The following is a 20,687-nucleotide window of genomic DNA, read 5'->3' as shown; positions in this document are numbered from 1 at the left end:
GAGCCAAAGTGTCATCTCCCCAGCCAACCTGTACCCAGGGGCACTAGGAGCACACTTCTGGAAACAACGCAAATGCTATTCATCTTCACAAAGCAAGAGAGCATATTGAAAGTGATGTCACCACCATCTTGTCTCACCATATTGCTGTGGAATACAATGATTCAGAAGATGTTTCAGAATTTGATGAAGTAGACTTGTTGGAGGAAGAAAAATGCATTGATAAATATTACAGACTCAGTGCAAGTGTCCTTTATAGTGCTCCTTTGACAATATTTGGTCATTCTAGTGTTTTGCTTTATTTTCCTTATGATAAATAACTCTCTTCCTCCACAGTTTTTATTTCTAAGAAAAATATTAGCATATATTTCAAACTAAATGCATTATAATGGTATATATATATTTTTTGCCTGAAAAGACCAAGTTTGGCCAAGTAAACCATGAAGTTTTAAGCATGAACACCTGTTAGAGTAGCAGATTTAGTTTTTTTGATAGATCCTAATTGTGCACTTTGTGAATTTTAATTTAAAGAAAGCTACTAAGATTGAAATCTTGAGGGCACCTGTATCTATTAATGAGCCCTAGTTCACTTCCTGATGTTTTAAAAGAAGAAACTACCTTGATTATATGAATCACTCAAAAAATACATTTTGCATGTAGTGTTGAACTCTCTTAAAGGAATGTTGAATTTATAAAAATTATTTCATTGGTTTTAAATATTTGACTTATTTGAATGTGTAGCCATATATTCTTCTTATTTATATACTGTGTGGTATGATTTTGCTTGCTATAAGAGTTTAAAATTCTTCCATGTTAAATGCTGTGATTTAAACATACATGTAATTACATAACTTAACAATCTGTTTTTTTTTTTTTAATAAGCTAATAAGCCCCCGAGACTGGGGTTACAGGCGTTTTTGTTTTAGGACTTTTGTATCTCACCATTTTAATTTACTTTATAAGTAAATAAAGTGGGAAGTAGCAAAATACACAAATGCTAAATTCCATAAATCATATAAAGATCTTACAAAGATCTTATTTCTTTGTTTTCTCAGTGCCTGGTGATCAATAAAGGTTGATAGAATGATAGCACTCACAAGTCTACTACGGAAATCTCAGTATCTCTTTCGTCCCTCTCTTATTTCTGATGGGGGATTCCTTTGGGCCCTTCTCCATCTTTTTATAGAATTCCCAGCACCTACCCCCGAATCTGCCCGCAGCACTTGCTGGCTTCTGTAACTGTGCCATGATGCCAGAGGCAAATATTTAAACTAGTAACCATCCTCAAGGGGACCCCTTCAATCTCACAGGAACAGAAGACAGCATGTGGTCCTCTTACTGTGGCTTGATTTTCATGGAAAGGTGCTCATTCAGTCACTTTGGGGAAGCAATTCACCCTCCGTGCACTTGTCCCCAGAGGGCAGAAATCCAACCTTGACTCTGTACCTAGGTGTGGTCAATTCTATCAAAAGTAAACTCATTAATCAGAGCCCTGATAGGGTATTACCAGAAAATGAGTTATTGATTGGAGAAGAAAGCTATGGCAATGTAGGAGCTACTGCTTTGCCCAGATGTGGCCCCACCCTTGGATGGTAGGGACAATCTATGCTGCCAGTTAACCCTGGGTCAGGTACTCAAATAGCCTGAAGGCGGGCGCTGGTTAAAGGCCCTTTCAGCAAAACAGGGACCTGGACCCCAACTTCCTTGCCTGGTGATACACCGCTTGCCTTTCAACGCCAACTGTAAGTAATTACAGAGACAGAAAATGTATTTGCAACTGTTCCTTTAGTTAACCCTTTAAATGAAAATGGATTAAAATAGTAAACATAAACTATGCTATTAATTTTGAAAGGTGTGTGGGATTGTTAGCCACTTAAAAGACAGGAATAAATTTCAGATGACCTTGACTACAAAAAAAAAGTTTTCAAAAACTGCTACTGCTCCACATCCTGAAACCTAACAGGTGAGACTCCAAGGATGAACAAATAATTTCCATAGAGGGTAAGATGACTTATAGCTGCTTTAAAGATGTGGCCCGGAGCTCCTTCAGGCATGTGGGGAGGGGTTTCCGGAGTAGGCTGTGCTGAGGTCTTTTGCCTCCAGAAATCCAGCCTGCAAGTCTGGCCGAGAGAAGTGACCCAGCAAGGCGTAGTTCTCATGTTGGTGCCAATCCTGCTACTCTGCTTTCACCAGAAAATGGAGCTATAGAAGATGGGCTTGGAGTGGAGAGTGGTGTGGCATTCAAAAGCCTCAGCTAGGGAAGCAGCGGCTGGAGTTCAAATCCCAGTTCTGCCGCTGTGATCTGGAGCAAGGCATTTCCCCCCAGATACCTGTGTCATCACAGCAGGGAGACACTATAGCTACCACCCCACAGGGCTGCTAAAGGTCTCAATGAAATAGTGAAAATGTGAAATTCCTAGAAGTGCCAGTCATATAGTGAGACACATTACTGTATCATCATTAGCATCCTAAAAAGAGAGATTTTTATTAATAACTTAAAGAAAGGAAGCTACTAAACAATAAACTAAGGTAATTTACTTACTGGAAAGTGGATACCTTGAAGAACAACAACTATAGTGTCAAAAAGCCCCCTTGGGTTGGCTGACATCCACGTCGGTTAGACGTGTCTAGGGATAAAATCCCAGACTAAATGAGCCTGCTGTGTATCTGGGAGGCCAAGAACTGTGACAGTTTCTGGAGAGAACTATATTAGAGTAAGAAGCCCTGGCAGAACTAAGGCAGAAGAAACAGCAGCCACCAAGACTCTCTCATTGGCCCATCAAACTATCACAGCTCAGTGGAACGATGTGCCGCCCGATGGCAAAGTCACCACACTCTGGTGAGAAGCACCAACCCAGGGTCTGTCCTGCTGAAGCTCTTCCTTCAGAAGTCATTTGGCCCCTTATCTGGTCTACGAAATCGCCCTGTGCCCTCTGAGCAATCAGTCTACAACCCACCAGATACATTCGGATATATCCTTCAGTTCTGCCTGTCCTTTGGTTTTGGATGCTGAGCTGAAAAGCACTGAGAAAACACACATCTGCTCTGGAGAAAAATATCTTGTATTATGATTACAAAGAAACATAAATTCAGTAGAAAATGTGGAAAATAAAGAAAAGCAGAAAGAAAAGAAAAAACAGCTGTAATTGGATCCCAGCTTCTCATCATCACCAAAATTTGGTATATCTTGACTTTGATCTTAGACATTCTGGTGGTTAGGTAGTAGGATTGGATTGGAATTTAATTTTGAATCAAATTTATTTAAATTGATCAACTCAATTAATTGATTTAACTATTTCTCTGGTAATTACTAGTGTTAGCATCTCGATGTATTTACTGGTCATATTGTCATTTGCAAAGTACCTGTGCAAGTCTTTTGCCCACTCTTCTGTTGTGTTGTCAGTCTTTTTCTCACGGATTCATAGGAGTTCTTTATATAATCTAGATAGGAATTTTTGGTTAACTTGTGTGTCACAAATATCTTCTCTCATTTTGTGGCTTCCTTTTTTACTCTATTAATGGTGTTTTTGATGAACAGTGTTCTTCATTTTCATTTAATCCAATTTTATGATTGTTTTCCTCTACAGTGGGTGCTTATTTTAACCTGTTTAATAAATCTTGGCCTTCTCAAGGGTCATAAAAATATTCTCTTATATTTCCCTCTAAAATCTAAAAGCTTTATTGTTTTACTTCTCACATTTAGATCTACAATCCATCTAGGAGTGATTTTCATGTAAGGCACACAGTGGGGTGAGGACTCAGTTTTTTCCAACTGGACATCCAATTGACCCAGCACTGTGTATCAGAAAGGCCACCCTTTCCCCCCTCCATTGCAGTGCCACCGTCATCATAAATCAAGTGGCTGTTTACTTGTGGGTCTGTTTCTCTACTCTCCACTCTGTTTCATTGGTCTATTTGTCTATGCTTGCACAAATACCACTGTGTCTTAACTAATGTACTTTTATAATAAATCTTGATATCAAGCTAGTATTAACATAAATTCTTCAGCTTTGTTGTTCTTCACAATTATCTTGACTATTTTTGGCTCTTTGCATATCCATATAAATTTTAGAATCAGCTTGACAATTCTATTCTAGAAAAAAAATTCTGCTAGGATTCTGATAAGGATTACATTGAATCTATAGATCGATTTGAAAAGAACTGACATCTTTACGTTATTGAGTTTTTCAGTGTATGAACATAGTATATCCCTCTACTTATCTGGATATTTTCAACTTTCTCTCACTTAGGTTTTGTAGCTTTTTGTATAGCAATCTGACACATCCTATGTTAGATTATTCCTAGTTATTTGATTCTTTGTGATGATGTTATATAAGTGGTATCATTTTAAAATTTTCATTCTGTATTGATGATGGTATATACAATGCCATGGGTGAGTAAATAGGCACAACCACTTTGGAAAATTGGCAGTACCTGCTAAAGCTGAATGTCTGCACTCATACTGTAGCAGACAAACTTAATATTCCACCCAGACCCCCTGGGCTCATTTTTTACCCTTTTTCAATGCAGTGGAAAAATAAAACAAAAAATCATTAAATGTAACAACAACGAATGACTTGCATACACACAATATTGAGCAAAAGGCAGATACAGGCACAGTGTAATTTCATCTTATTTATATTTGATTGAACCAGATGAAATTGACATTTTGAAGTGCAAAATATAGTTGAATACCTGCAATTTCATCTGGTTCAGTAGAATATAATGTTCAAAAACAGATAACATCAAGAAAGAAAAAACAAAAGGCAGGCAACACCAACCAGTAGTCAGGATCAGGGTGACTTCTGAAGGGAGGAACTGACTAAGAGAATGCACGATAGACTTCTGGGGTCCTATCTCTTGATCTGGGTGCTCCTGTGCAGTCTTGTTCATTTTCTGAAAATTCTTGAAGCTGTACCCTTATTTGCACACCCCATGTGTGTTTGTCATGTTTGTAATTTACAGAGTTAAAAATAGGACTCTTCTTGCCTTGGTTAGGATTTAGGAGTCAATATAATAAATATTAACTACCAAAATGAGTATGAGATAGAATACCCATACCCAGAATTTAAGAAAAAATCTTCAAGAAATTGCTCATTGCTTCTTGGGACTCTCATTCAGGTCAAAAATATAAAAAAGGTGTTGGGGTGTGGAAGAGAGAGGATTTGGGAATAGACCTCCGGCGAGGGAGTGTGTGTGTGCTGTGCGTCCCTGCGCCAGCAGATGGAGGGATGGGTGAGATGCTATCTCCCTCATCTCCACCCCACAGAGTGTGGGTTTTGGGGGCAGAGCATTGGGGTGCTCTTCACCATGGGAGCCCTGTGGACTCCAGGCTCTCAGTCTTATTGGGGAAATCCAGGAAATCAGAAAGGACTGCGGAGTTTTCGTTGCCCTGCATGACGGGGTGCTTCCCATAGACCCGTGTGGGCCACGCAGGAGAGGCCCCAATGGGGCTGCCTGACAGTGAGCCCAGAGCTGCAGGGACAGCCCCTGGCTGGGACACATGTACCCAAGGCACAAGAATGGCCAGTGAGCACACACAGGTCTGGGAATCTCCAAAGAGGACACCCAAGTGTCCCACAAGAGAATGACTCAGCTTCAGATATCTGCCAGGTCAGAGGTCACATGTTAGCAATTTCTTATCCCGTTCCCCCTTTTCCCTTTCTCATCTGTCGCCACAGATGAGGGCCCAAACCTGCAGGCAGTGAGTGACGGCGGAGGTGGGGTGCACACAAAGAGCAGACCCAATTCCATTCTGTTCTCCAAGTCTAGGCCTTAGAGTGGGAAGGGGCAGGAGAAGTCTCACTTCTGATGAAAACTGAAGCAGTGATCCAAGATTAAAATCTAATACAGAATCACCACCATTCTCACGTAAAGTAACAGTAGTACTGTCAATTAACTAAAAGGGACATGGGACATGGGAACTGTCCAAGATCCCACCTGACACTAGAGGGACTTATCCCCCTGAAATATATTGAAGGAGCCGCAGGAGAACAGGAGATCCCCCCAACCCCACCCCCGGGCCAGGTCAGGGGCTTGTTTCTGTTTGGTGGTGATTCTTCCAGTAAGGGCTGCAGCTTCCCACACTGATGCTGAGAGCCTCCAAAAGCGCCTGCTGCCTGCTGAGTGCCCATGAACCTCTGACACAATGGTAATTTGAGCCTTTGCAATTGCCATACCCAGGGAACTCCACCCTGCTTCCTTGAAATGTCCCTGTGCCCAATGATCCTTGGTCGGGCCTTGTTGCTGTGGACTTTCAGCTGGAACTTAAAGGTAAGAATGCGGCTTAAAAGAAATTCTGTTCTTAACTCATTCAGTTTTGTAAAATCTGTATTCTACCCATATAGGTGTTACTGCGTAGATAGATTTACTCATGCCAGAAAAGATCCTAAGAAACCTGAACGAGTAACATAAAAGACCATTGGAAATGAAGGAGAGAAAACAAAATTTCTTTTCTTTTCCTTTTAGGCTCTTAGTTGAAACACTGTCCTGAAAACACAAGTCAGATTAGCACAAGAAAAACAAGCAGAAGTTTATTAAGGCGCGCTCTGCCCATCACTGGCTTCCGGACTTTGCTTAAGCCATAAGTCCTATATAGTGACAAGACAAAGCAGAGAGCAGTTCCAGTCTTTTAAAAGGCAGGGAAATGTGGGAAGATGAGAAAATCGGTTTCCACACTTCTCTGGTGCCTGCTGGTGTCTCCTCTGGGCTGATAAGCAAGCACTGTGTTCAGTAAGGAAGTGTTTATGTCCTGCCATCAGGCAGACAGAGGCTGAGGCAGAGTGTTTCCCTGTTTTCAGTGTCTTTAACTTAAGAATCCTCAGTACTTTAGAGAGAAATATTTTGGTTTCCTTCCCTACCGATAGATACCAGCCTAACAATGTTAGACCTAGAAATCCAGGACCCCAGGCAATCACGTCCCAAACCTCCCTGCCCCGTAATACCATCTCTCTCTTCCACCCTGATCTTTTCCCCAAGCGCCCTCCTCCCCGATCCTTCCCAAGGGCCAGCTCCACTTCTCTAGCCTTGAGTATTTCTTCTGCCCACGAGAGCCCTCTCTTCATTCCAGCCATCCATCGGCTGAGACACAGGCTGGGCCTGCAAAGGGGACTGTACCAGGTCCCTGTGTTCCAGGGGGGCCAGACATACAAGCAAGTAATTGTAGAACAGTGGTAAGAACTATAAAGTTTGCACACAAAATACTATAGGATCCCGTGGGAAGGAGTGATTATTTCTGTCCATGGAGTCAGGAACGGCTTCACAAAGGAGGCCATATGTGATCTTGGATGAAAAAGCTTCCAGCTGGCTGCTCAGGGGACATTCCATGTGTCTATGTGCCCAACTCTCTAAGGGCAGGGACCACGTGCTGACATGGTCCAGCAATCAGGGCCTCAGGAAGGTGAAAAGGGCTGGAAATTTCTCCCATGGGAACTGGCAGATCCCTCTGCTCCCACCACACTATCCCACTGCCTCAACTCTCCCACTGCACCTCCTTCCCCAGCTTCACCAGAGCCCACCACACCCTATGTAGACCCCTGGCACAGAGGAATCCAGTGAGAACCACAGCAGACTAGACATCCAAGCCCTTCACCTCCCTGGTCCTCGGCAGCAGTGGCTGCCCTTCCATACATCCTCAGCTCGTACATTCATTAAGGACTGCAAAAGAATATTTCAATTCTATAATTTATTGTTCATGTATTTGTTGGAATGGTTCTATAAAGAAAAATGTCCCTTCATCTACCATTTGGTTATGGAGAGGTACAACTAATACAGGAAAGTCAAGACAAATGATAAATTCTCTCACTTTATTTAGCAGTTTTCAAAAGAAGCCATTGGCTTCTGAGCTTTAGCCAAGTATCTGCGTTAGTCTGCTAGGGCTGTCGTAACAAAACACCACAGACTGGAGGGCTTAAACAACCGAAATTTATTTTTCACAGTTCTGGACACTGTAAGTGTGAGATCAAGGTGTCAGCAGGGTTGGTTTCTCCTGAGACCTCTTGCCTTGGCTTGCAGACACCTGCCTTCTAACTGCATCCTCAGGTAGTCTTTCCTTCCTGTGCACACATACCTGGTGTCTCTTTGTGTGTGCTAATCTTCTCTTTTTATGAAGACAGCAGTGAAATTGGATTAGGGCCCAGCCTAAACACCTTATTTTAACTTAATCACCTCTCTAAAGACCCTGTCTTTCTTCCCTCCTCTTCTGGAGTTGATCACACCATATTTTCAACAGTATCATTCAGACTCTACAAACAAACAAACAAAAACAACATGTGTTGGTGACAATTTAGAAAAACTGGAACCCAGGTGCACTGCTGGTGGGAATGTAAAATGGTACAGCCACTGTGGAAGATGGTTTGGTAGTTCCTCAAAAAATTAAACAAAGAATTACTGGATGATCTAGCAATTTCACTTCTGGATACATACCCAAAAGAATTGAAAGCAGCAACTCAAAGAGATATTTGTATACCCATGTTCACAGCAGCATTGTTCACAACAGGCAAAAGGTTCTACCCATGGATGAATAAACAAAATGTAGTATATACATACAACGGACTAGTATTCAGTCTTCAAAAGGAAAGAAACCTTGTCACATGGTATAATGCAGTGAATGTTGAAGATATTAAACTAAGTAAAAGAAGCCATTCACAAAAGGACAAATATTATATGTTTCCATTTATGTTAAGGCATATAGAGTCCATAGAGACAGAAAGTAGAATGGTGGTTGCCAGGGGCTGGGGAGGGGGGAAAGGACAGTTGGTGTTTAATGGATACAGAGTTTCAGTTTGGGAAGATGAAAAGTTCTGGAGATGGATGGTGGTGATGATTGCACAACAATGTGAAGGTGCTTAATGCCTGTGAACTGTACACCTAAAAAGGATTAAAATGATCAATTTTATGTTATGTGTATTTTACCACAATTTTTTAAAAGTCTCCTCTATTCTCTTCCTATAGGAACTCCCCACCCCTAAGACACTATGGCCGTGACCACAGAGCTGGGGAAACAGACACAGCTGACAGAGGTGGCAGGGATCCTCCTGCAGACTGCAACTGTGGGCAACTGGAGCCAGATCCAGAACTTCGAGGCCAAGCCGGATGACCTCCTCATCTGTACCTACCCTAAATCTGGTGAGTGTGGGGCAGATGGCACAGCACAGACCCCAGCCTGCGGAGCCAGCATGGACTCTCACCTAAATTGGATTTCCCGATAGGAAACCTGATCCTTCTTATTGTTCCATGATGGGGCTCGTGCTCAGGGTGCCTGGTGTCCTTGGGCTTCCCCGGGGACTTGCATAACGGCTTGAGGCCCCCCCTGACGCACTCTGCCGTGCACCACTCTTGGGTGGGCTGAGCCTCGCCTGTGCTCGCCCCTCAGAGACCCGAAGTCTGTCCTGCAGAGACGCCCATCACTCATGGCTAACAAGATCCTGCCCACCCAACACCAGGCTCCACGACCCCTTACTCAGGACACTTGGGGAAGACTAACAGGTTTCTGCCTCTCATCCTTCCCTTCTGAACCTCAGGAACAACATGGATTCAGGAAATTGTGGACCTGATTGAACAGAATGGGGACGTGGAGAAGTGCCAGCGGGCACTCATCCAGCACCGCCACCCTTTCATCGAGTGGGCGCGGCCACCCCAGCCCTCTGGTGAGAGCGTCTCCCTGCTGCCCGTCTCCATTCCCTCCTTCCCTCTCTTCTGTTTCTCCATCTCTCCCCTCCTCTCTCTCTCACTCTCCCTTCCTCTCACTTCTATTGCCATGTGTTTTCTTCTTTTACCTTCCTCTCTTCCTCTGTCTACATATTATCTAAGATTATTTGCCAAAAGTGAATCACCAAGTAAGAAGGTTATATGATAGGGTCAGATCCTGCCTTATTTTCTTCTTAAACCCTCCCCCCCAGGCACATGCAACTGTGGAACACACAGAGAAGGTGGAAAACTTCTGTAAGCAACTCACACCCCTTCTCTCCATACCCCACCTCCACAAAAGCCCAGGGCAGCTAGGGGAGTACCTGATAATACACACACACACACACACACACACAGTGTATTTGGAGCCAATTATTTCTGTTCAGTAGAGAAGCCTATTTCAGGTAATGCTCAACCTCTAAGTTTTTCTCTTCACACCGTAAAAGGAAGCTCAAAAAGATAACCAGAAGGCGAAAGAAGCTATTCTAGGTAACTAGCAGCTGCTGCAAGTATTTTGTGGAACAGCATTATCCGAAGTACCCAAAAGGTGGAAAGAGCCCAGGTGTCCGCCGACTGGTGAATGATAAACAAGATGCTGTACACACGCGGTGCAGTGTTACTCAGCCTCAGCAACGAGGGAAATCCTGACACACGCTGCAGCGTGGATGAACTCGGCAAACATTATGCCGAGTGAAATGGGTCAGACACAAAAAGGCAAACGCTGTAGTATTCCACTTCTTATAGAGTAGTCAAATTCATAGAGACAGAAAGTAGAATGGTAGTGGCCAGGGGCTGCGGAGGAGAAGATGGAGTTATCGTTTAATGGGTTCAGAGTATTCATTTGGGAAGACGATAAAGTTCTGGAGATAACTGGAGGCGGATGGTTGCACAACAATGTGAATTTACTTAATACCACTGAACTGCATACTTAAAAATTGGTTAAGATAGTAAATTTTAGGTTATGTGTATTTTACCACAATTAAAAAAATTATTGGGGATTCCCAACATATAAAATAAATAATATCAAAGATGATCAGAATAAAATATATCCCCTCACTACCACCCCTAACCCCTACGCACGCAGACACACACACACACACACACAGCTTGGGGAGCAAGTGTGAAAAACTGTGAGTGTAAGAGACCATGCAAGGTTTCTAAGTAGAAGACTCACACAATCAAAGCTGCTCAAAAGCAGTGAAGGCAGGCACTGGGGCCACTAACATTTCGCGGTTTTGGTAACCACAGCTTCAGCTCCAGACCTGGTCCCTGGCTCAGTCCTTACTCTCTTTACTGGGATCTGGCAGAAAGTGTCCCTATTCCTCAGGCCAACAACACAATGCTCAATGATCATACAAGAACCCAATTTATAGTAGGGGGAAGAGAGTTTGCACTCAGAGTAACATTCCTGGCATTGAGTTTTTTAAAAGTCGAGACATGGCCATGGTCCTCCTCCAGTGACTGGTACGCAGGGCCGTCTTTCCCGCAGGTTCCTTTCTCCCCTGCTCCCATCTTTGGAAAACTTTGGAAAACAAGAAAGGGCCTGGCTCCTCAATCAGTCCAGGTCACTGTTCGGGGGTCCTTGGATTCCTCGCTTAGGACAAGAGACCTGGTCTCTGCAGACCTCGCACCACACCAGGGAGGTGGGAGGGCACGTGGAAGGTCACTTCAGGGCATACCTTATTGCTGTACATTTAAAATAGGATGCTATTTTATTATCAGTTCTTATTTCCAGTTTTTAGAAATACCCTCCTCCATTCATCCAGTCTTCCTGACCATTTTTGAAGAGGGATTTTTACCAACCAGCTATGTGTCCGGGTCCAAACTCAAGAGTGCCACCTAATAGCATCAATTCACTCCAGCTCCTGGGGCACTTTTGGTTCTGAGCACTAACTCGACCCAGCTCCCCTGACTTTATTTGCATAAGCCTCTGATACCCCTAGAGTGGAAGCTCCTTAGAGAGAAGGTCTGTGTCTCCTTTATTTTTGTAGCCTTCCCCCTAATCTCAGTTCAACACGGTGATTGCACAGAGCAAGTGCCCAATAAGGTTTTTAAATGAGAGTAGAAATCAGGACTCACAGGCCAGCAAGTGCAAATGTTTTTAGAAATGAAACAGGTGGCTGCAAATAGGCCAGGTACATGGGGGAGCTTGCTGCAGGCACATGGGGGTTGGCTCCAGCTGGCAGGGAGGCAAGGGAGGCCTGCTCTCTGGTCCTGGCTGGTGCTGTTTCAACAAGATATCACTTGTCCATTCTTGGCTTCCATCTCCTCATCCTTAAAGTGACAGAGTAGATTGACTCTAAGTTTCCTTGCTCTCAAGCTGTGTGGTGCTACAAAAGTGAAGATCATCTCAATAATCTCATTGGGAAATCCCAAAGAAAGTCAGGAGACCAGCAGAAAGTTGGGTGGGTGATGGGCTATTCTAGACAGAGCCTGGACCATAAGGTTTCTATGCAGCACTTGTACTGTGTAGATATTTCCTCTCGAATCATTTTAAAGGTGTGGAAAAAGCCAAAGCAATGCCCTCTCCACGGATACTAAGGACTCACCTTCCCACTCACCTGTTGCCACCGTCTTTCTGGGAAAGCAACTGCAAGGTAAGACAGCAACAACCCCCCTGGTGACAGGAGGGAGAGGAAGCCCACTGACAGTGAGTCCTCCAGACCCTGACTCAGAACATCCACTGTCGTATCCACCTCTTCACTATCTCTGGAGCTTATCAGAATAATAGAAAGTGTAAAGTTCTAGCTCCACAGGGAACTCACGGGAACAGTTTCAAATAAGACATGAGGGTAGAAGCCACACTGAATTTTTGGCAGGAACTAGAGACATGGGGAGGCAGTGAGTGCTGATGGCTCTTTCAGTAAGTCTGGCTGTGAAAGGAAGGGGACAGGATGGTGGCTCTTGGCTGCAGGCCGTGGGAAGGCTTATGTACTAGACCAGGGAGGGACAACTAAGAGGAAAAAATCCTAAAGATTTTGTAAAGGGGTAAACAGAGGAACGAATGGAGCAATGCTCTTGAGGCGCTCAGCCTCAGCCTCTGGTAGACTCTGGGTTCCCTGTTTTATTTATTCTGTAACTTTATCTATATGTACTCCAGTACCTACTAAATGGCTGGCACATAGAAGACATTAAAAATGTGCTTGGTGAATAAACAAGGGACACGTGCCTGTGGAGGAAGAGGGGACAAGGGTAAAAACTGAGCTGGCAGCCTTGGTGAGAAAGTGGGGCCCTGTTTCTCAGAGGTGTGGATGAAGGGAAAGAAGGGCTACGAGGGGTGTATTTCTGAAGGACAGGAGTGCAGTCTGGGGGACTGGGGGGACTCATGTCAAATGATTGTAGGCCTTTCTGGAACGTTGGATAAGGGGAAGAGAACTTCCATTTCCAGAATTACAGCAGCAAGATATCCTGACACCCTCTGTACAAAACACCGAGGAATGCTGCATAGCATGTCACAGGTTTCCTTTTCAATGCATAACTGAGGTCAGAATAAAGTAAGGGATATTTAAAAACAGAAGAAGGAATTGAAACTCAGAGAGCTCAATTGAGACTGGAGCTCTCCTGGGGGAATGTGATGGCCTGAAGAATCCAGCAACTTGAGTGTTAATAGCTGCCCAGGGACAAGGTCACAGCCTAGAGTGCGAGGAACCAGCAAAATGAGGAACCGAAGCTGGACCACTGAAGGGCTACACCCTCAATGGACAGGTGGAGGAGGCCAAGGCAGACCCAAGGGAACCTCGCTGTCGTGACCTTGGCTCTCAGCTCCCTCTCCCAGGATTTGAGATTCAAATCTTTACTCCTGGCATTGCCCAAGACACTACAGGCTGAGAAAGTAGCACAGGGTAGCCCCACTGCCAGTGTCCCCGTACTCTCCCTGGAGGGACACAGCTCCAACTCAGGCCCCAAAAGATGTCCCCTTGAGCTCACCATCCCACATGGCAAATACACAGAAGGACAACCCCCCTGAGAGAGAGTGTTTAGAACCAACAAACAGCAGCTAGGCCTCAAGAACTTCAGACAACAAAAGTATCAGATATAGAAATAAGAGAAGAGTGTTTGAGTTGTTTAAAGAAATAGAAGATCAAATCAAAAATAAAGTAAAATGAGATACTATTTTTAGAAACAGAATTATTAAATAAATACATGGAATTTCTACAACTGAAAAAATATACACTGAAATTACAAACTCAAGAATAAGCCAAAGTGCAGACAAGATAAAGCTGAGCAGAGAATTAGTGAGCTTGGACAGGAGAATGGGAGGAAGGTCTGAGGATGGGACAGTCTTGTGGCTGGTGGTAAGAAACACGAGCAGGGGAGCAAAGGAGACATGAATAAAATGATTATCAAGCAGCAATGAAGTGAAAGACAACTCAAGGCTTCAAAGTGTAAGAATTTAGATGGATTTTTAAAAATCAATATTTTAAAAACCTTCATTGGCACTTGGCAGCTTGGTAAGTTGGAGAAAAGAGAGTGGGCAGGAGGCCTTGGCAGACAGTGACAGAGCGAGTGCTTCAGGAGCCGGGTTTCTCGACCTCAGCGCTTGTTCCAAAGGGACCTGGGATGTGCTTGGATCAGGTGTGGTGAGACACACAGAAGTGGAGTTGACCGTCATGCGGGAAGCCACACGGAGCCACACGCGGGGAGCACTGGGTCAGGAGGCAGAGGGAGTGAGGGGAATGTGGGCAAGAGCCTCTATTGTGGCTTCTGCGGGAAGGAGCGGGAGAGGTGGGGTGAGCAAGTTCCGACTGGCCAGTGTGAACGATTTCAGCAGGCTCCAGAGCGGCGGCCGTGCCCGGGTATCTGGGATCTGGCCATGGGGTGGTCAGGGCAGGTGGGTGGTGGCCTAGGGTGTGAGAGCCTGATAAGGGACACAGTTGGGGGTGTGGGCTCTGGATTGGTGGGTCTGCATTGTTACTATCTCTATGTAGGAATGAGCTGCCCCTGGGAGGAGCAGTCCCTCCAGAGTCACAAAGGTACCAGGATGTCAAAGCATCAGAATACAGAATATAAAAGATGTGATTAATACAGCACTACTGACATTTGGGTCAGATCATTCTTTCTCGTGGGTGGGATCAGGGGCTGTCCTGTGCATTTTATTAATACAATGTTGAGCGGCATACTTGGCCCATGCTCGTTAGATGCTAGTAACGCCACCACCCCCAGTTGTGACAACCAAAATTGTCTCCAGACATTGCCAAATGTCCCCTAGTGGGCAAAATCACCCCCAATTGAAAACCACTGTTTTAAGGCAAAAGTCAACACAGCATTGAAATAGCTGGATCTGACACAGCCGGTCAAGAGGCCCCTTTGGGGTCGATGCTGTTAAAGTGTGAACTGAGTACTAGAAGTCACAGCTTGGTCAAAGTGAAAGGTTGGGAGGGTGGAAGGATGTGAGGTTCTGTCAAAGTGGAACTTTAGGGATGTCTGTAGGGGCAGAGCTGACGTGACCAGAGAGGGAAATCATTAGAGTTGAGGAGGCTGGGAGAAAACCAGTAGCAGTTTTCTTGCTCCAGAGCCTAAACTCTTAACCATGAAGCTCTCCGGCTTCTCTGGGAACCTAAAAAGAGGGTAATCGAAGGTCATCAGCATGCTGGTGGAAATTTTTTAGTTGGATGGCAGGTCATAGCTTCTGGAGAAAGATTTTACTCCTGATACCAAAGGGGCAATCAGGAGTAAGGCTAATTGATTAAGTAATCAATAGGACCAAGTTCAAAATAGAGAGCAGAATCGGCAAAGCAGCAGGGACAGTCAGCAGAGGAGAGAGAGGTCACAAGGCCAAGACACATGGCCAGCACTGCAGAGCTGCACCAGTGTGCGCGGCCTCTGTGAAAATGCACGTTTGGTACCATCTCTCACCCACTTCTCTTCTTACCCCAAAGTTCCTTTATGTAGCTCGAAATGCCAAAGACTGTATGGTTTCCTACTACCATTTCCAAAGGATGAATCAAATGCTTCCTGATCCTGGTACCTGGGATGACTATTTTGAAACCTTCATCAGTGGAAAAGGTAAAGGAGAGTCCTTCACACCCCTGTGTCCTCACTCCAGCAAGGCTGAATCTAGAGAACAGACATAACACTGTGATTCCCTAGAATGCCAGGGGCTGCGTTAGGTGGTCCTACCACAGGCTGGGACTGGGTGGGGTACGCTGCTGCTATCATAGTGCTTACCCACTGCCCTCAGCAGACATCGTCCATCTGATTCAAAAGCCTTGATTCTGGGTCACCTGACCCATACAGCAGCCTTCATTCCAAAGAGTATCCCTGCCCCAATATGAGGGCATAATAAACATGAAGCCAATAACCACAAGGCTGTCCCAATACACAGGACTCCTGGGACATATCTGATCCAGAATTTGTTTTCTCTCTCTCCATGGCACTCAGGGAAATAAAATACCTGACTCTCAGAAGGTTTCGTACCAGCTCTATATAGACGGTTCTGTCTCCTGTGTCTGTTTCAGTGGGTTGGGGCTCCTGGTTTGACCACGTGAAAGGATGGTGGGAGATGAAAGACAGATACCAGATTCTCTTCCTCTTCTACGAGGACATAAAGAAAGTGAGTGAAGGCCCTTCAGAAGAACCGTGCCAGACCCAGGCACAGAGAAACCCAAAGTTGTTTCAAGGCTGTACTCCTGGGAGGGATGTCCCAAAGAACTGAAGTACGTCTTTCTGGTACCTTCATCCATTCTAATCCAATGTCACCCTCACCACAGGACCCAAAGCACGAAATTCAGAAGGTGATACAGTTCATGGGAAAGAACTTGGATGAAACAGTTGTAGATAAAATTGTCCAGGAGACATCATTTGAGAAAATGAAAGAAAATCCCATGACGAACCGTTCTACAATTTCCAAATCTATCCTGGACCAATCCATTTCCCCCTTCATGAGAAAAGGTTTGTGGAGCATCTTTATCAAATACTCAGCATGTCTCGTAACATCCTGCCTGCCCCTTATCAAGATGACATCTGGTTTTATTAATTGCAAGACAACACATTTCAACTATTTCTAATATCTGTTTCTAGTAAGGCTAGGGATTTGATCCTGTTGTAGCGGAGAGCTCTCCAGGGAATTACTCTGGTATTTGGTTTCAAGGAACAGAGAGTCCCTCACACTACCCCCAGTGCAAGGGCCTGCAAAGGAAATGCAATCTCATGGATAACTAGGAGCTCGCGGGAGCTCCTGGGTGGAGGGTCCAGGACTTCAGCATGAGGATGTTATGGTTCTTTGCTCTAGGGCTCCACCTCTTACAAGACTCAGCTGCTTTCCACATATCTGTTATGTGTGTGCCTCCCTCTACTGACCAGCTTCCTCCACCCAGCACAGCTTTCTCCTACTTTATAGCTTCTGCTGACTCAGTTTCTGCCAATCACTTCATTTGGACTATGGCCCAAGCCTGCTATGCATCTTGATGAGAACTGCCTCATCCTCTTAGTATTTCTTACTTCCAATTCCCAAAATATGAATTCTTATTGGCCCAGCTAATATTTTTAAGGAAAAAAACTTTTATCATTTTTAATTTAAAAAGCAATACATATCATTATTAAAAATTAAATATACATAAAATTATACTTTTTAAAAAGTTCTCTCTGCCAACTCCACTCTCAAGAAATAGTTACCAACAGTATCAACATCTCTTTCCTCTCCATTTTATAAACATATACTTTTCTTTTTCACAACAGTGGAACTATGGTATACATATCGCTTTGTAACATCTTTTATTCTTCCTTTTTCATTTTTTTTTTGCATGTGATTGGATTTATTTCATTGCATTTTCCAATCTACAACAGCATTCCATGCTAATGAAACAAAACAAATGATTCTGCCTCTTTTCTCTTCAGATAATCAGTGATGAAGATTTGGCAAATAGGCCTTCTTTGGATCCATACATACACACCTTTCTACACAAACTCCTACTTCAGGCTAATACAAACACAAAGATAGATATAGATATATATATCTCATGATGAAAGCTTGCTTCCTAAAACACAAAATGTGGTCATATTTTACACCTTCACTTACCAGACTATGAGACAACCCTCCAGCACAAGGCATGTAGATTCACGTCCCTCACTGTTGTGGTCCCATGTTATGCCAAAGTATGGATGCATCATAATTCATCCAACCATTCCCCTACTGATAGACATGATAGTTATTGTTGTTTTCAGTTTTTGTCTTTATGAATAATGCTACAGCAAACATCTTTGTGCATAAGTTATTATTTCCTGATGCTTGTATTTCTGTTGCATAATTCCCCAGAAGAGGCATTGGTGGGACAAAAGATATTTCATTTTAAGTTACTGCTTGGTGAAAAATAGTAGCTCATTAATATTTTTCCCAAATTCATTTTTACTGAGATATAATCTACATACCCAAAATGCACAGATCTTAAGTGTACAGTTCAACAAGTTTTGATAAATGTATATACCCATGCTACCAGCACTCCAATCAAGATAGCAAACATTGCCATCACCCCAGAAGGTTCTCTCTCATGACCCCTTTCAGTCAATCTCTACTCCCAGAGACAACTCTCTTCTAATTTCTGTCACTATAGATTGATTTTGCCTGTTCTTGGACTTCACATAAATGGAATCTCATAGTATGTACTTTCGTGTGTCTGGTGTCTTTTGCTCAACATAATGTTTTGAGATTCCTCCATGGGCTGTGTCTATATTTCATTCTTTTATGTCTGTGTAGTAACCCATCATGTGAATATACCACAGGTGGGGCCAGGTCATGCCAGGTCACCAGCTCCCTCGGGTCAGTTGTCCAGCTAATTTAGAAGCCCGTCCCCCTGCACAGAGCTCTTGGGGGCCGTGTCTCAGAGTAGAGAGCTGCAGGTGGACAGGTGGCCACTGCAGAGGAAGCTGGTGAGTCAGGAGTCAGGCCAGGCCCAGTATGGACAATCCACTGCTTTACTCAGGGCCACCAAATCTTTCGATAAGAGAGTGACACTCCTGTCGGGACTTCCCTCTTCTAGGAACTGTGGGGGATTGGAAAAACCACTTCACCGTGGCCCAGAATGAGAGGTTTGATGAAATCTACAGGAAAAAGATGGAAGGAACTTCCATAAACTTCTGCATGGAACTCTGAGCAGGACGTAAATAAAAAGGTGAACAGCAAGAACGCAGAAGCTATCGGCAATGCTTCAGCCCCAGCCAAAAGAATCTCTGAAGGCATATTGTAAATGTATATGATGTGCCACAAACTATCTCTGTGATTATTAATTATATGTCATAACTTCATTTCTAAAAAGGATTGTGTCTTATGCCTATTTTCTCAACTATTCTTTCCAAACTAAGAAAGTTTAATAAACTAAGTAAAATATAAGATTTGAATACCAAAAGGATTTTTTAAATTTCTTTTATTTTGGCAAGTGTACCCCTGTTTCCTAGTCTATGATATCATAATACCTTGAGGATAAGTACACATATTATACAAATAGCTTATATCTATATTAATAACACAAAATTTCTGACATCTTTCCTGGCCATTCAGGGAACTCTGGTCTGGGCTGGATCCTGGAGTTCTGCCTGGTCCCTAGCAGAAGGGAAACTTTGAGGGCAGCCCTGGTGCAGTCGGCCCTGAAGCAACGTGGTCTGAGTGCCCTCGCTGGTAGGTAGAGAATAAAAGGGAAGGCACAGATATCAGAAGATCAAAACCTAATTAAAAGAGTCCTAGTGCTAGGTCGGATAGGAAACCAAAAGCATGAGGGTGGCCTTTTGGAAGCCCAAGTTGTATCCTGGAGAAAGCAGAAAGTAGGAGGATGAAACTGGTTTCAACAATGTCAGCCTGGGCATGGCACTCGGGTGTGCAGACAATCGGGTCTCAGCTTCAATGCCATCCCTTCTGGGGAGACCCTAATAAGGCGTCCTTTTCCCCAGCTTCTCATACCTATCCCAGTTGTAACCCTGTTGCTCTTATTAACTTGTTGATTTCTTACCTATGCCTCCCACTGGATTGCCAACTCCTTGGGGTTCAGTCCCATTTCTTGTTTATTCCCAGTACCTAATGCAATGTCTGGCACATAGCACTTGCCCAGTAAGAACGTGTTGTGTGAGTGAACGAATGTATGGATGAATGAATACGGGCAATCATGACATTCCCAACTTTGACCCCTTTCTTTTAGTCTCAGATAGTGACATTCCAAAGCTGAGGGCAGATTTGGAGCAGTTCACCCTGGGAGCAGGTAATCAGAGAGTACATTAAGCCAACTAAAATACTGACTGCTTCTTATTATCACCACGTACTGGCAGTCCTAAACAATGTCAGTGATAAAATACCACTGCCTAGGAAAGAAAAGAAAAGAGAGGAGAGGAGAGGAAAGGAAAAGAAAATGAAACTAATCCAAAGTACTATTGTGCCAAGCTCTGAACAATTGCTTGGTTAGTACTGAGTTTTAACCATATGTATATACGCTTCAAATAAGCACCTTTTTATGTTTTTAAAAAGTGGCCTGTATCCCCACTAGATCGTAAATCATTGTTGTTTAGTTCCATGTCTTATTGACCTTTGTGTGGAAGTTAACTCAGAGAACCAGGCATAGAGTCCAACTCTATAATTCCCAAACAAGCAGATGCAGCTATATTTGCTTCCTTCCAGGGTTAAGTTCATTACAATTCAGAATCATTCAAGCTCACTTCAGGTACAACCTGTGCTCCAACCGTGTAGTATTTGAATGTTTCTGTGTTTCAACAGTAGATTCAGCATAAATTGATGATAGCACAGTGGTCAAAGAAGCAAAACTTGAGTTTCCTCAATGCAATCATTCTCTGTGACTGTTTGGAGTTTTCATTTCTATTCAGAACTTAAAACAGTAAAATATAAGAGTATGAACTGCAAGGCATAGTATTTTTGTTTAGTAAGTATAAAGTTGTGTTCATACAGGAAATAGTTGGCTGATTTTGAATAATAACTTTAAATTGAAGTTTACTCTCTGTTCTAAGTGTTAATTATTTGTTTTAAAACTCAAGAATGAATCAAGAAAATAAAACATTTACATCAGTGA

General features: G+C 43.6%; 1 protein-coding gene across 1 annotated transcript; it reads left to right on the top strand.

Moving 5' to 3' along the window:
• Window positions 1–6,184: 6,184 nt before the first annotated feature.
• Window positions 6,185–19,009, top strand: LOC123637188 (sulfotransferase 1C2). The gene is made up of 8 exons (XM_045550096.1): window positions 6,185–6,270; window positions 8,950–9,123; window positions 9,519–9,644; window positions 12,184–12,281; window positions 15,564–15,690; window positions 16,143–16,237; window positions 16,395–16,575; window positions 18,660–19,009. Exons 2-8 carry the CDS (start codon window positions 8,973–8,975, stop codon window positions 18,770–18,772), a joined length of 891 nt encoding a protein of 296 aa, XP_045406052.1. The 5' UTR covers window positions 6,185–6,270; window positions 8,950–8,972; the 3' UTR covers window positions 18,773–19,009.
• Window positions 19,010–20,687: the final 1,678 nt, after the last annotated feature.

Source organism: Lemur catta, chromosome 4 (genome assembly GCF_020740605.2).
Source record: "Lemur catta isolate mLemCat1 chromosome 4, mLemCat1.pri, whole genome shotgun sequence".
NCBI lineage: Eukaryota > Metazoa > Chordata > Mammalia > Primates > Lemuridae > Lemur > Lemur catta.
The sequence above is the reverse complement of the archived record's forward strand: the minus strand, read 5'-3'. Positions and strand labels throughout refer to the sequence as shown.

Excerpts from the sequence above, each read along its gene's own strand:
- LOC123637188 (XM_045550096.1), top strand. The coding sequence starts at position 8,973 with ATGGCCGTGACCACAGAGCTGGGGAAACAGACACAGCTGACAGAGGTG. Across the intron at positions 9,645-12,183 it reads GCGGCCACCCCAGCCCTCTG|GTGTGGAAAAAGCCAAAGCA; the intron begins GTGAGAGCGTCT and ends ATCATTTTAAAG. Across the intron at positions 16,238-16,394 it reads TCTACGAGGACATAAAGAAA|GACCCAAAGCACGAAATTCA; the intron begins GTGAGTGAAGGC and ends CCCTCACCACAG.